Source organism: Bison bison, unplaced genomic scaffold, assembly GCF_000754665.1.
Source record: "Bison bison bison isolate TAMUID 2011002044 unplaced genomic scaffold, Bison_UMD1.0 scf7180017864079, whole genome shotgun sequence".
In the NCBI taxonomy this organism is placed as follows: domain Eukaryota; kingdom Metazoa; phylum Chordata; class Mammalia; order Artiodactyla; family Bovidae; genus Bison; species Bison bison.
In genome coordinates, this window is record NW_011494651.1 from 1,113,257 (window position 1) to 1,128,130 (window position 14,874).

The 14,874-nt window shown below is 38.6% G+C and overlaps 1 protein-coding gene across 1 annotated transcript in view; it reads right to left on the reverse strand.

Moving 5' to 3' along the window:
* SMC1B (structural maintenance of chromosomes 1B) overlaps positions 1–14,874 on the reverse strand; it is an 82,314-nt gene that overhangs the window by 14,764 nt on the left and 52,676 nt on the right. The window contains exons 16-19 of the mRNA XM_010837626.1: positions 7,015–7,156; positions 6,074–6,219; positions 4,346–4,499; positions 771–869 (exon numbers count right to left, since the gene is read on the reverse strand). Of these exons, the coding sequence (XP_010835928.1) occupies positions 771–869; positions 4,346–4,499; positions 6,074–6,219; positions 7,015–7,156 (541 nt within the window). The remainder of the gene's footprint in view (positions 1–770; positions 870–4,345; positions 4,500–6,073; positions 6,220–7,014; positions 7,157–14,874) is intronic.

Here is a 14,874-nt window from a genome sequence, read left to right on the forward strand (position 1 = left end):
TGGCCTAAGCTAAGTCCATCCCACTCCAACAGTGACTGGCCAGGAGTGAACATGTGACCCGATTCAGGACACTGTGATGAGAGGACAACTGCTGGACCTCTGTGGAAAAGCTTTTCTTCAACCTTAAGAACAGCACCACTACAATAGGTGCTCTCTCTTCTCTGAGGGTTGTGGTTGTGTTGGCTGGAAGGCAAGAAAGGCCAGAGTCATTTTGTCCTCATAAAAGCAGCAGCTTCAGGACAAAATCAAAACACAAAGCAACATATGGCTACAGGGGTAACAGAAACAGAGTCAGAGCTATTAAATTAAACAGACCATGAAACTCGATTTCTGGTCTGTGCTCTGCTGCTATGAAGAGCTTGTCACTTCCTGACGTACTGCACTGAGACGCAGACAGGGTGATTCAGGATCCTGAAGTGTGTTGGCTACTTTTGTGTGTTTCAGGACTTTTCTCAATGACTTTTTTTATTCATTGTGAATCTTCAAGAAGAGGGAACAGCCTTTCAAAATACTGGCAGAAACTTTTCTTCTTCAACAAGATCTTTCATGGTATTGGTATTCTACAGACTACAGAGGGAGAAATGCTGATATAAACACTTTAAATATTTTAAGCATTTTATATGTAACCTGTTTATACTATTTCTTTAAAAACTATTAGGAAATCTACTTACCCCCCAAACTATGCTCTGTCATCTAAAAATTATTCTGTAGGATTTATATATTCAGTATTCCCATAAGTTAGTCAGAAACAACAGAAGTCTTTCAGTTACCTTCAGATCCTCTCTTAGAGAGCTGTAGTCCACCTCAATAGCTGCTTCTTTTTCATATATATCAGTTGTTGCCTGGGTACCTTCTGCTTCAGTCCCCAACTGAAAAACACACAAAGCCCTTTCCTTGTTATCTGAAAATGGGGCTCTCTACTCATGTGTCTGTCCCAAGTCCTCCAGTTGATGGCCGAGAAGATATAACAGCCTTATGCAGGCCTCCAAGGCCTCGGCTTCCCCTTTAACTTCACTCTGTGTTAGTCTCCCTGCTCCAACCAACCTGGGCTCCTTGAACAGACCGTGTACACATCACTTAGGGCTGGCGAAATGCCCTCTGCCTGGACACCCTTCCTCTACACGTCTGTATCTCTTCATCTTCTACCTCGTCTACTAGCCAGCTGCCTTCTCTCAGGACATCCAAGGCCTCTGCCTCAAGTTCTCTTTATTTCCCTCCCTGCTTTGTATCTTCTTTAGCCTATATCACTACCAAACACATGAATATTTTACTGTCTGCCACTTTTTCCCCCAGAAGAATGCGAAGGAAGGGATTTGGGGTAGTTACACTCACTGCTGTAGTCTCAGTGCCTACTGCAATGCTGGAAACATGTATTTCAGTTTCAATATATGTCACTCTGAACGAAGAAAGAGGAGGAAAGAAGGAACAAATAAAGAAGCACTTATTTAGCTGCAGGCCAGCTTTTGGTGTAATGCTGACACCAAAAGCAAGACCTACAAATTAAGCGAAAACCCTTTCTCACTCTTTTACAGATGTTCTCACCTGAAACAAACCAATAAAACTACCTTTGGAAGTAAGTCCACATGTTATATATTTACACTAAAACGGTTCACACAGAAGGGGAATTTGAACACAAAGGGTAACACTGAACCCCTGAATCTCACAACTACTATTTATGATTCAACATTGTACTTTGTATTAAGTTTCTATGTGAGTCACCTAATGCCTTGCTATTTGAAGTGTGATCTGTGGGCCGGCGAGAGCAGGCCTCACCTGGGAAACAAGGTTCCCAGGGGCTTCACGTGCACGTGAAGGGTTTGGGAACCAGTGATCTGGTACAGTCTTTCCCACAATATAAGAATTTCCTATGAGAATTCTGGCAGATGTAGGTAACTCATCCCATGTCTGAACACGTCCCATGGAAGGGAAATCTCAGTTCTACCTTACAATAGTTGTGAGACGATTCCTACAACTGCATAAGACAATTAATTCTATGTGGTGATCCTTGTCCAGCCTTCTGGAAAGAGACAATGTATACCCAATGCCTTTTCTGTTTTGGACTTTAGATGACCTTGTACAGCACCCTCATTACATGGCTGCTGTCCATGAGGCTGCAAAAGAGTCGGACATGACTTAGCAACTAAACACCAACAATTAGATGTGCTTGTAAAACTTCAATCAGGGACTCACCACTAGAGGCCTTCCCTCCTTCTAGCAGGAAGTGCTCCCTAGTAGAAGAAATCTGACTCTGTGTCCTCCACCCCCAACTCCAGTGTCCCCCTGAGGATTAGAAAGAACAAGTATGTTCTGTCCTCTGTGGCAGACCTTCTTCTGCTGGAGGGGAATAACCATATTCCCCAAGAATTCTCTTCCCAGCATGACACAGTCTGGGCCTTTTCACTATCGTGGACACTTTACTTTCAGAAAACATCATGCTTTAGAAAGTAAATGCAATATTCCAATGTGGTTTGACCAGCACAAAGTAGATCAGACCTATCATTTTCTAGATAACGATTCAGTATTAATCCAGCTTAAGGTATTAATACCTGCTTTGAAATAACCACTATGAATATGAAAGTCATTCACCCTAATAAACAAGTAAATAATTTCACATTCATGGTGGGCACATATGTTGGAGAATACTTCTGAAAGTTCACTAACTGAAAAAACAATAGGACCAAAGCAGCAGCAGGAATACTTGACCAGCAGCATCTACTTAGATGTCAGTCACTAAAGCTGCTGCTGCTTCCACACTATTCAATGACAAACCTCTTCTAAAATTACAGCCTTTTAAATAGACTTTCCATTTCTCTCTATATTATTGTGAGTACTGCTTTTCTGCTTCCATCCAGTTCTTCTGTTAAGACCCTCCCTTCCCTCTTTCTGCACCCTTAAGAGTGGACACATGATCCAGAATGAACCAGTCAGAGTTCTTCCTCAGGATTTTTCTAACTGAGGGCAGGAGAGAGGTGTCTTCCCGCTCTGGTCAAAGCTAGTGGTTACAGCTGCAGCCATGTGAGGAAAGCTGATCTGAACAAATAAAGCCAATACATATTAAGTTCTCCACAGTGTTCAAATTCCTGGACCATGTCACAGGGAAGGCAGCCTCCACTTCAGTCCTATCCCCTGACCTCCCATTCCCCCTTTAAAGCCATCGGAGTGGGGCTCATGACATTTGTGGCCAGTAAAGTGGCTTCTCCTTTCCTTCCATCTGGGATGTACTCTCTGCTAAAACAGAGAAAAAAGACTCTTTTTTAGGTTTAGTTGTGCAGCTTACAGTATATTGGTTCTCTGACCAGAGATCCAACTGGGGGCCCTGGCAGTGAGACTGCCAGGGAATCTCTCTCCTTCCCCAGCAAAAGACTTTTGAGTATAATATAACACCAGAATTATGCTATGAGAAGTAGTCAAAATCAGCAAGAGAAAAACTGTTTCACAGCTGCTTCATACTGAAGAAACCAAAGGACTGAACGCCTCTTCTGGAGTAGAAACTGGAGGGAAATGCATGGATTTCTGACTGGTGACAAAGCAGAAAGGGGAGGAGGGAGGTGGAAAGGGGACTACAGGGAAGAGACCACTAAAGATTTAAAAGATAATTTGAAAGGTAAAAGAACTATGTTCACCATCCTCTGCCTTAGCTAATAGTAAGATACTCTTCTTGAACTATGTCGTCATATCTTTCCTCACATGAGCAGCAGAACAAAGGGTATATAAGTGTCCCACCGACCTCAAGAGTACTGTGTAGTATGTATGTGATGAGAAAGCAAAGGAAGCTAACAGAAAAATGTCCACCATGGGGAGACTTCAGTCTCCCCTTTTGACTCCCTGGGTATCTATTATCACCTTCCCCACACTCTCATCACCTGGACAGACTCAGTGAGTCATGTTTCTACTGAAAAGGACCTCAAGTTGTTGGTGAAGATGCAGAACGAGATCCCTCCACACACCACTGACGGTGTTCCCAGAGTACAGCACTGCTCATGGGGTCAGGCATGTGCCCCTGCCCACAACGGACTGTGGCTACCCCATCTCTCCAGAATGCCCCTGAACTCCCATGGCTTTAGTTCTGATTCCTCTTGGGTGTCTATATACAGGTAAGAAACTGGTCCTATGGAGCTAAAAGGATACGGATTAGCAAGAGAAATAAGAGAGCTATACAAAGTGCCCAGTCTTCTGGAATGAGGATCATTTTGCCCTTTTCCCTTCCCAGAAGAGATGTTTTTTCTGCTAATAAAGCTTTAGAATAAGACTAAGAGTCTGCATGGCTACAACTTCACGAAGCAAACAAAGGCCTACATAAAGTTCCACACAACTGCACATATTTTAAAATCACTTGCTAGAGTACCTCCACTTCAATGATGTCATCCAGCGACCCCAACAAAAGAACTATTTCAATGTCTTGAACTTTGCAGTCAAGCAACATGTTATGCTTCTCTAACCGATTCTGTTCCAGAGAACTCTGAAGGATCACAACTTCTTTTTGCCATTTTCCCACTTCCCTGCAAATACACAGATATGAAAAAGTGATTATATTTTACTAATTACATAAAGTTCCATCAGGAAGAAAAACATGTTTATAAATTTACATGAAAAAACTTTTTTCTTTCAAGTGCTGTTAAGTTGCAGAGTTAGTCCATGAATGCTTGTAATTTAAACTTTAACACTCCTGACAAAGGCCATGAATATAATTATTTAATCCAAGGGAACATTTCCAATAATATACTTTACTCAGGCTAACAACAATACAGTGCTCTTCCAGTTACCTTATTTTTAAATCTGTACAATTTTTCAAGGTGTATCTCTCTCAATGTAAGTTCTACATTTTAGAACCTCAAACCAAGAGAAAGTGTCTGTTAGCAAGATAAATGTCTTACCAATTAAGTCATTACACACCTAATAGTCTAAACTTTATTACTACCATCACCACCACTAATGTAAGGCCTTCTATCTTAATGAGGGCTTAGGAGTCTTACCAGCTGAAACAAAAGGGGGGACTTTAAAGAGGACCCAGAAGACTAAAAATAAAAGAAAATAAATTAAGAATTATATGGTTTTCAAGAATCTGATGATAGAGATGTGGTTCTATTTAAATTAAGTATGAGCCAAAAAAATTATGCATAAACAAACTAAATTCCACTCAAAAATCTTAGACAAAGAATTTTCTGGCAGCATTTTGAAACACTAAGACTTTGAACATTGTGAAATATTCAAGAGTTTGAGCAAAAACAGAACTCACTGCACCTGTTCACTTATGGTTGTGTCAATCACACAGGAGAGCAGATGTCATTGGTTCAACAGGCCAGTGGACTCAAAGTGCTACTGATCATCATCACAGCAAATACACGCTCATTGAATGTCAGGTACTGTTCTAAGAACCATATGAACTCATTTAATCCTTACAACTGTTCTATGACATAGGCACTATTACCATCCCCACTTTACTAATAAGAAAATGAAGGCACCATATATAAGCAGCAGAGCTAGGGCCTGGAACCATGTAGTATGGCTCCAGATAAGACACCTCACTCGCTATGCTGTCATACAGACTAGCAGGGCCTTCTTAACAGGAAGGGACTGGTGTCAAGGAGATTTATGGTAAGGAAGCTGAACCTCCAATACTCTGGCCACCTGATGCAAAGAACTGACTCATTGGAAAAGACCTTGATGCTGTGAAAGACCAGAGGCGGGAGGAGAAGGGGATGACAGAGGATGAGATGGTTGGATGGCATCACCGACTCAGTGGACATGGGTTTGAGTAAGCTCCAGGAGTTGGTGATGGACGACACGGAGGCCTGGCATGCTGCAGTTCATGAGGCTGCAAAGAGTCAGACATGACTGAGCGACTAAACTGAACTGAACACTTTGTATAGGTTTCTCTTTACTCATTTAAAAGTACTATACACTCTAAACAACTAACCACCTCTCTTGGTTTTTCCCCTAAGTTGCAATGCTTGACAGATGCAATAGGAGACCAAAAGCCACATAAAGGTACATATTCAAATAATAAAACTTCTATAATAAATTTCAAATTGATGGTAAACATTTTTTAAACTCTTGATAAACTTTTAATCACCTATCAATGGCCAAAAACTTCTTTCGTTCCTCTTCAATTTGAGCTTGGACTTTCTCAACGTTGGTATTCTGAGTGACAAATTGATCCTTAAGTTGCTGCTGTTTTTCCATGAGTTCATCCACAATTTTCAGACAATTTTCTTCAACCTGTATGGAGATGATTCACATTACAGGCTTACCATCTTTTATATTAATAAGGCCAACAGGTCATTTTATTATTAATACAACCATCCCAGTCATTCCAAGACAAACCCTGTCCTGCACGCTGCCAGAGCCTCCACTGTAGAATGTGACCCACTCCTGTTTACACTACCAGGTAATCACTACCTACCTTTCTCTTTCACTTTGGATTCATTTCCCAGCTTGCTGTCATCTGACTTCTGTTTCCACTGTCCAGTGAAAACATTCTTCCTACCAGACTTTACCTTCTTGGCTTTAACTTTAGCCTTTTCACTTTAACTTTGCTCACTTCCTTTCTCCTCACACACTGGGGATCGTGGCCGTCTTCATAACCAAGGCAACCACTCCTTCCAGAACTCCATCCTTGCTCCACCGCTCTTCGCTGCCTACTCTCTGAATTTACATAATGGATTCAATCTACTCCAATAAACCAGCCTAGACTTCTCCTGTTATCCATGTACTCACTAACTATCTGTCGGAAATTGCTGTTTAGATGTCACAAAGGGAAGTCATGCTCCACAGGTCCAGAATTTTCTCTCCTTAATCTCTCCTCCTATCCACCAATCACCCAAGTGAGAATTCAGAACCATCCTCTCAACATCTAGAAAGTCATGAAGCTGTGCGGATTTTACATCAAGTATTTCTCAAATCTGTACCCCTTCCCCACCTTCTATCACTATTAGAGCTTTTCAGGAACTCAACACTTATTCATCAAAGAAAGTCATCATTTCAATGACACTTTGGTCACGCATCATTCATTACCTTCTTTAGGTGATCAGTGTCTTCTCTACCTTTCTCGATGGTTTCTTTTAATGTGTTAATCTTATTCAGTTTCTTCTTCAGATGATTACGACTATATTCAAGTTGAATATTAAGCCGAGTTTTTTGTTTCTCAAATTCTAATCTAGTATAATACAAGTGGTAAACAGAGTCCTTTAATTTTTTTTCCTTTTTATTTTTTAAATTTTATTTTTAAACTTTACAATATTGTATTAGTTTTGCCAAATATCAAAATGAATCCGCCACAGGTATACATGTGTTCCCCATCCTGAACCCTCCTCCCTCCTCCCTCCCCATACCATCCCTCTGGGTCATCCTTTAATTTTTAAAAAAATTTTTTTGTTTTTATTATGGAAAACTTCAAACACAAATATAAAAAAAAGACTACAATGGATTCCCATACAGCTATTACCCAACTCTAATTAAGTAATTCATGGTCCATCTTTTTTTACCTATAATCCCACTTATTACTCCTTCCCATCACTATTTAAAGCAAATTTCAGACATCATGTAATTTCATCAATAAATATTTTAATGTTTCTCTGAAAGTGAAGTGACTTTTAATACATAACCATAAGCTTCTATAGGTAGAAATGATAACATCCTTAATATCAAAGTGCTATCTTTGCCAAATTTCCTGATTCTCATTAGTTTAAAAAAAATGGTTTGTTTGAATCAGGATTCATATACTGCATATGAATGCGTTTCTTAAATCCTTTACAATCTATAGTTTCCTTATCTTTTTAAGTTACAATTCATATGTTTATTTTATTTAGTCAATTAATCTTTTCAAATAGTAGTTCATTCACAAACTCCAAACTTGGGAGTTCAAGAACATGTTCTTTCCTGATGTACTTTCCTACTATGCGAGATTCATAAACTCCCCATAAAGAAGTCCAGTATCAAAAAGACAGTTTCTTCAGTAAGTGGTGCTGGGAAAACTGGACTTCTTTTATAAGTAAAAGAAGGAAATTAGAACATCCTCTAACACCATATACAAAAATAAACTCAAAATGGATTAAAGGCCTGAATGTAAGATCAGAAACCATAAAACTCCTAGAGGAAAACATAGGCAGAACATTCTTTGACATAAATTGTAGCCATATTTTTTGAATCTGTCTCCTAAAGCAAAGGAAATAAAAGCAAAAACAAACAAATGGCACCTAATTAAACTTGTAAGCTTTTGTACAGCAAAGGAAGCCACTGACAAAAGGAAAAGACAGCCTATTAAATGTGAGAAAATATTTGCAAGTGATGTAACTGCTAAGGTGTTAATATACAAAATATACAATCAGCTCAAACAACTCAAAACCAAACTGATGCAAAAATGGGCAGAAGATCTGAATAGATATATTTCCAAAGAGGAAATGCAGATGGCCAACAGATAAACGAAAAGATACTCAACACTGTTAATCAACAGGGAAATACAAATCAAATTCACCTCACAGCTGTCAGAATGGCTATTGTTAAAAAGAACGCAAATAACAAATGCTGGCAAGGATGTAGAGAAAAGGGAACCCTGGTACACTCTTGGTGGGGATGTAAATTGGTATAGCCACTACGGAAAACAATATGGAGATTTCTAAAAATAAAAAAAGAAGACTAAAAATAGAACTACCATTATGACCCAGCACTTTCACTTCTGGGTACATATAAAAAAAACTGAATGTAAATAAAAAATATTTACATTCTAAATAAAAAAGATACATGCACCCCACTGCAGCCATGAAATTAAAAGACGCTTACTCCTTGGACGGAAAGTTATGATCAACCTAGATAGCATATTAAAAAGCAGAGACATTACTTTGCCAACAAAGGTCCGTCTAGTCAAGGCTATGGTTTTTCCTGTGGTCGTGTATGGATGTGAGAGTTGGACTGTGAAGAAGGCTGAGCGCTGAAGAATTGATGCTTTTGAACTGTGGTGTTGGAGAAGGCTCTTGAGAGTCCCTTGGACTGCAAGGAGATCCAACCAGTCCATTCTGAAGGAGATCAGTCCTGGGTGTTCTTTGGAAGGAATGATGCTAAAGCTGAAACTCCAGTACTTTGGCCACCTCATGCGAAGAGTTGACTCATTGGAAAAGACTCTGATGCTGGGAGGGATTGGGGGCAGGAGGAGAAGGGGACGACAGAGGATGAGATAGCTGGATGGTATCACCGACTTGATGGACGTGAGTTTGGGTGAACTCCAGGAGTTGGTGATGGACAGGGAGGCCTGGCATGCTGCGATTCATGGGGTCGCAAAGAGTCGGACACGACTGAGCGATTGAAGTGAACTGAACCCCACTGTTCATAGCAGCATTATTTAGAATTTCCAAGATATGGAAGCAAATGAAATGTTCATCAACAAATGAATGGATAAAGATGTGATATATATATATATGTGTGTGTGTGTATGTGTATATATATACATACAGTGGAATACTATTCAGCTATAAAACAGAACAAAATTTTGCCATTTGCAATGTGGATGGACTTGAAGGGTATTATGCTAAATGAAGTAAGTCAGACAAAGACAAATACTATATGCTATAACTAATATGTGGAATCCAAAAAAATACAACAAACTAGTGAATATAACAAAAAAGAAGCAGACACAGAGAATAAACTAGTGGTTATCAATGAGGAGAGGGATGGAGAAAGGAGCAACATAGCAGGAGGGGATTGAGAGGTGCAAATTAGTGGGTATACAATAAGCTACAATGATATACTGAATAACACAGGGAATATAATCAGTATTTTATAACAAATGGAGTACAGTCTTTGAAAACTACGAATCACTACACTGTACACCTGTAACTATATAATACTGTATATCAACTATAAATCAACAGAACTCCTATCTTAAAAAAAAGAATTCCAATATCAACTGTAGCTCATCCTTTCTCCATCTACCCTCCCTCACATGACCTGCTAATAGAATCATTCATACAAGAAACACTTTAAAGCACTAATTGTATCAGACACTGTGCTAAATACTACTAATACAAAGGCAACAACAGCAGTAATAACGAAAAGAGAGTAATATTTAATGTGTTGTTCAGTTGCTAAGTCATGTCCAACTCTTTGCGACACTATGGGGTGTACACGTCCAGGCTTCCCTGTACTTTAGTATCTCCCAGAGTTTGCTTAAACTCCTGTCCATTGAGTCAGTGATGCCATCTAACCATCTCATCCTCTGTCACCCTCTTCTTCTCCTGCCCTCAATCTTTCCCAACATTAGTTTTTTCCAATGAGTCAGCTCTTCACATCAGATGGCCAAAGCATTGGAGCTTCAGGATCAGTCCTTCCAATGAATATTCAGGTTTGATCTCCCTGCAGTGCAAGAGACACTCAGGAGTCTTCTCCAACATCACAATTCAAAAGCATCAGTTCTTTGGTGCTCTCCTTCTTTATGGTCCAACTCACACATCCATACATGACTAATGAAAAAACCATAGCTTTCGGTCTATGGACCTTTGTCAGCAAAGTGATGTCTCTGCTTTTTAATATGCTGCCTAGGTTTGTCATGGCTTTCCTTCCAAGGAGCATGCATCTTTTAATCTCATGGCTGCAGTTACCATTCACAGTGATTTTTGGAGCCCACAAAAATAAAACCTGTGACTGTTTCAACTTTTTCCCTTTCTATTTTCCATGAAGTGATGAGACCAGATGCATTATCTTAGTTTTTGAATGCTGAATTCTAGGCCAGCTTTTTCACTCTCCTATTTTCACTTTCATCAAGAGGCTCTCTAGTTCCTCTTCATTTTCTTCCATTAGAGTGGTATGATCTGCACATTGATATTGTCATTGATATTACTTCTGGCACTCTTGATTCCAGCTTGTTATTCATCCAGCCCAGCATTTTGCATGATATACTCTGCATGTAAGTTAAATAAGCAGAGTGACAATATACAGCCTTGACACACTCCTTTCCCAATTTGGTACCACTCCGTTGTCCCATGTCCAGTTCTTATTGTTGCTTCTTGTCCTGCATACAGGTTTCTTAGGAGACAGGTAAGGTGGTCAACTGGTAGTCCCATCTCTTTAAGAATTTTCCAGTTTTTTGTGATCCACACAATCAAAGGCTTTAGTATAGTCAGTGAAGCAGAAGTACATGTTTTTCTGGAATTACCTTGCTTTCTCTATGATCCAACTAATGTAGGCAATTTGATCTCTGGTTTGTCTTTTCTAAATCCAGCTTGTACATCTGCAAGTTCTCGGTTCATGTACTGCTGAAGCCTAGTTTGAAGGATTTTGAGCATGACCTTGCTAGCATGTGAAGTAACTGTAACTGTATGGTAGTTTGTACATTCTTTGGCATTGCCTTCCCTTGGGATTGGAATGAAAACTGACCCTTTTCCAGTTCTGGGGCCACTGCTGAGTTTTCTAAATTTTTGACATATTGAGTGCAGCACTTTAACAGTACCATCTTTAAGGATTTGAAATAGCTCAGCTGGAATTCTATCACCTCTACTAGCTTTGTTGGTAGTAATGCTTCCTAAGGCCCCTTGACTTCACACTCCAGGATGTCTGGCTCTCGGTAAGTGATTGCACCATTGTGATTATCTGGGTCGTGAAGATCTTTTTTGTATAGTTCTTCTTGCCATCTCTTCTTAATTTCTTCTGCTTCTGTTAGGTCCATACCATTTCTGTCCTTTATTGTGCCCATCCTTGCATTAAATGTTCCACTGATATTTCCAGTTTTCTTGAAGAAATCTCTCATCTTTCCCGTTCTGTTGTTTTCCTCTATTTCTTTGCACTGTTCACTTGAGAATGCTTTCTTACCTCTCCTTTCCATTCTCTGGAATTCTGCACTCAGTTGGGTATATCTTTCCCTAGGCTTTCACCTCTCGTCTTTTCTCAGCTATTTGTAAAGCCTTCTGAGACAACTACTTTGCCTTCTTGCATTTCTTTTTCTTTAGGATGGTCTTGGTCACTGCCTCCGGTACAGTGTTATGAAATTCCATCCATAGTTCTTCAGGCACTCTATCAGATCTAATTTCTTGAATCCATTTGTCATCTGCACCATACAATCATGAGGGATTTGATTTAGGTCATACCTGAATGGCATAGTGGTTTTCCCTACTTGCTCAAGGATGAGCCTGAATTTTGCAATAAGGAGCTCATCACCTGAGCTTGAGTCAACTCCAGGTTGCTTCTGCTAACTGTATAGAGCTTCTCCACCTTTGGTTGCAAAAAATATAATTAATCTGATTTCAGTATTGACCATCTGGTGATGTCCATGTGTAGTCATCTTGTGTTGTTGGAAGCGGGCGTTTGCTATGACCAGTGTGTTCTCTTGACAAAACTCTATTAGCCTTTGTCCTGCTTCATTTTGTAATTCAAGGCCAAACTTACTTGTTACTCCAGTTATCTCTTGACTTCCTACATTTGCATTCCAATCCCCTATGATGAAAAGGACATCTTTTTCTGTTGTTAGCTCTAGAAAGTCTTGTAGATCTTCATAGAACCAGTCAACTTCAGGTTCTTCAGCATTACTGGTTGAGGCATAGACTTGGATTACTGTGATGTTGAGTAGTTTGCCTTGGAAACAACTGAGATCATTCTGTTGCTTTTGAGGTTGCCCCAAGTACTGCATTTTGGGCTCTTTTGTTGACTATGAGGGCTACTCCATTTCTTCTAAGGGATTCTTGCCCACAGTAGTAGATGGTTATCTGAATTAAATTCACCCTTTATTGTTGATTTTAGTTCACTTATTCCTAAAATGTCAGTGTTCACTCTTGCCATCTCCTGCTTGACCACATCCAATTTACCTTGATTGATCGATCTAATACTCCACGTTCCTATACAATATTGTTCTTTAGAGCATTGGACTTTACTTTTACCACCATATACATCCACAGCTGAGTGTTGATTCCACTTTGGCCCAGCCTCTTCATTCTTTCTGGAGAAGGGATTAATTCCTCAAAAAGACATAATGATCCCAAACATGAATGCACCTAATCACAAAACTTTAAACATCATGAAATATAAACTGAGAAAACTGGAAGGAGAGAATGACAGATCCAAAAGTACTTGGAAATTTCAAAACTCCTCTCTTAGGGAACACTAGACCAATTAGACCGAGTTAGTAAGTACATAAAAGACACCAATCAACTTGACTTAAAAGTTACTCAGAAAATACTCTACCCAATAGAACAATGCATATTCGTTTCAAGAGCACACAGAATATTTATTAAGATATAATACATGCCATGTTATCAAATAAGTGTCAATCAACTTAAAAGGATTTAAATAATGCAAAATATATTTATCACAATAAAAATCAGTAACAGAAACATATCTAAATCCTCCCCCATCACAACAATTTCTGTTAAATTAAACAATACTTCTAAACACCCCATAGATCACAGAACGAAACCACAAAGAATATTAACAAATATTTTAAATGGAACGAAAATGAAATAAAACATACCAGCAGTAGTGGGATGGAGCTTAAGCAGTGCTTAAAGGAAAATAAACAGCTTAAATGCTTATATTATAAACGAAGAAAAGCGTAAATACATAAAGCAAGCTTCTATCTTAAAAAGTAAGAAAAAAGAGAAGTAAATTAAACCCAAAATAAGTAGCAGCAAGGAAATAAAGAAGTTAAGAACAGAAGTCAACTACATAGAAACAGATAAACCATAGAGAAAAATCAATGAAGCCAAGAGCTGGTCTTACAAAGGACCATAAAACTGATATAACTCTAGCTAGACATCAAGAAGAAAAGAAAACAAATTAGCAATATCAGGAATGAAAGGGCCATCAGTACAGATCCTACGAAACTGAAAAGGATGAAAGGGGAAATGTTAATAATTTTATATTAATAAATTTGATAACTCAGATGAAATACACAAATGTTATTTTCAATACACAAGCTACCAAAGCTCACTCAAGAAAAAAGATGTCCTGAATGGCCTTATATCAATAAGGAAACTGAATTTTTAACTTTAAAAATATTTCCATAAAGAAAAGTGGGTAGCACTTGCAAAATTTACCAAAATTTACCAAACTTTAGGAAAAAAATAATAAAATTCTACAAAAACTCTCCATGAAAAACAGAGGAGAGAATAATTCCTGACTCATTTTATGAGTCTGGCATTACCTGATACAAAAATATAAAAAAGAATATTTGCAAGAAAAATAAACTATAGACCAATACTCTCATGAATATAGATATAAAAATCCACACTAAAATGTTAATGAGTCAATCCAAAAATATTTGAAAAGAATAATACAACATGACCCAGTGGGGTTCATCTTAGATATGCTAAGTTGGTTTAATATTCTAAAAATCAATCACTGTAATTTAGTATATTAATAAGCCACCTCCCTCCAAACTCCAACAGTATTATTATCCCAACAGATAGCAGAAAAAGCATTTGACAAAATTCAACACTCACTCATAATAAAAGAAATTTCAGCAAGCTAGAAATAGAAGGGAATATCCTCCTCTTTTCCGGCAAGTGGCCTGAGGCTGTTTGTTTATAGAAAGGTTATACAACTTTATCTACATAAATGGATACTGACAGAGAACTAAGTACATTTTAATAACCACTGTGTGTGTAATTATTTCCCCATTCTCTTACTGTGTATATTTGTGCTTTTTCTCTTTAAAAATTGTGGAATAAAAGAATTAGACCTCTTTATAAAAATAGCAATGTTTATTAGCTATTTCTTGATAAACTGAAATAAAGGCGGTAACTGCAACCATGAAATTAAAAGACGCTTACTCCTTGGATGGAAAGTTATGATCAACCTGGACAGCATATTGAAAAGCAGAGACATTATTTTGCCAACAAAGGTCCATCTAGTCAAGGCTATGGTTTTTCCTGTGGTCATGTATGGATGGGAGAGTTG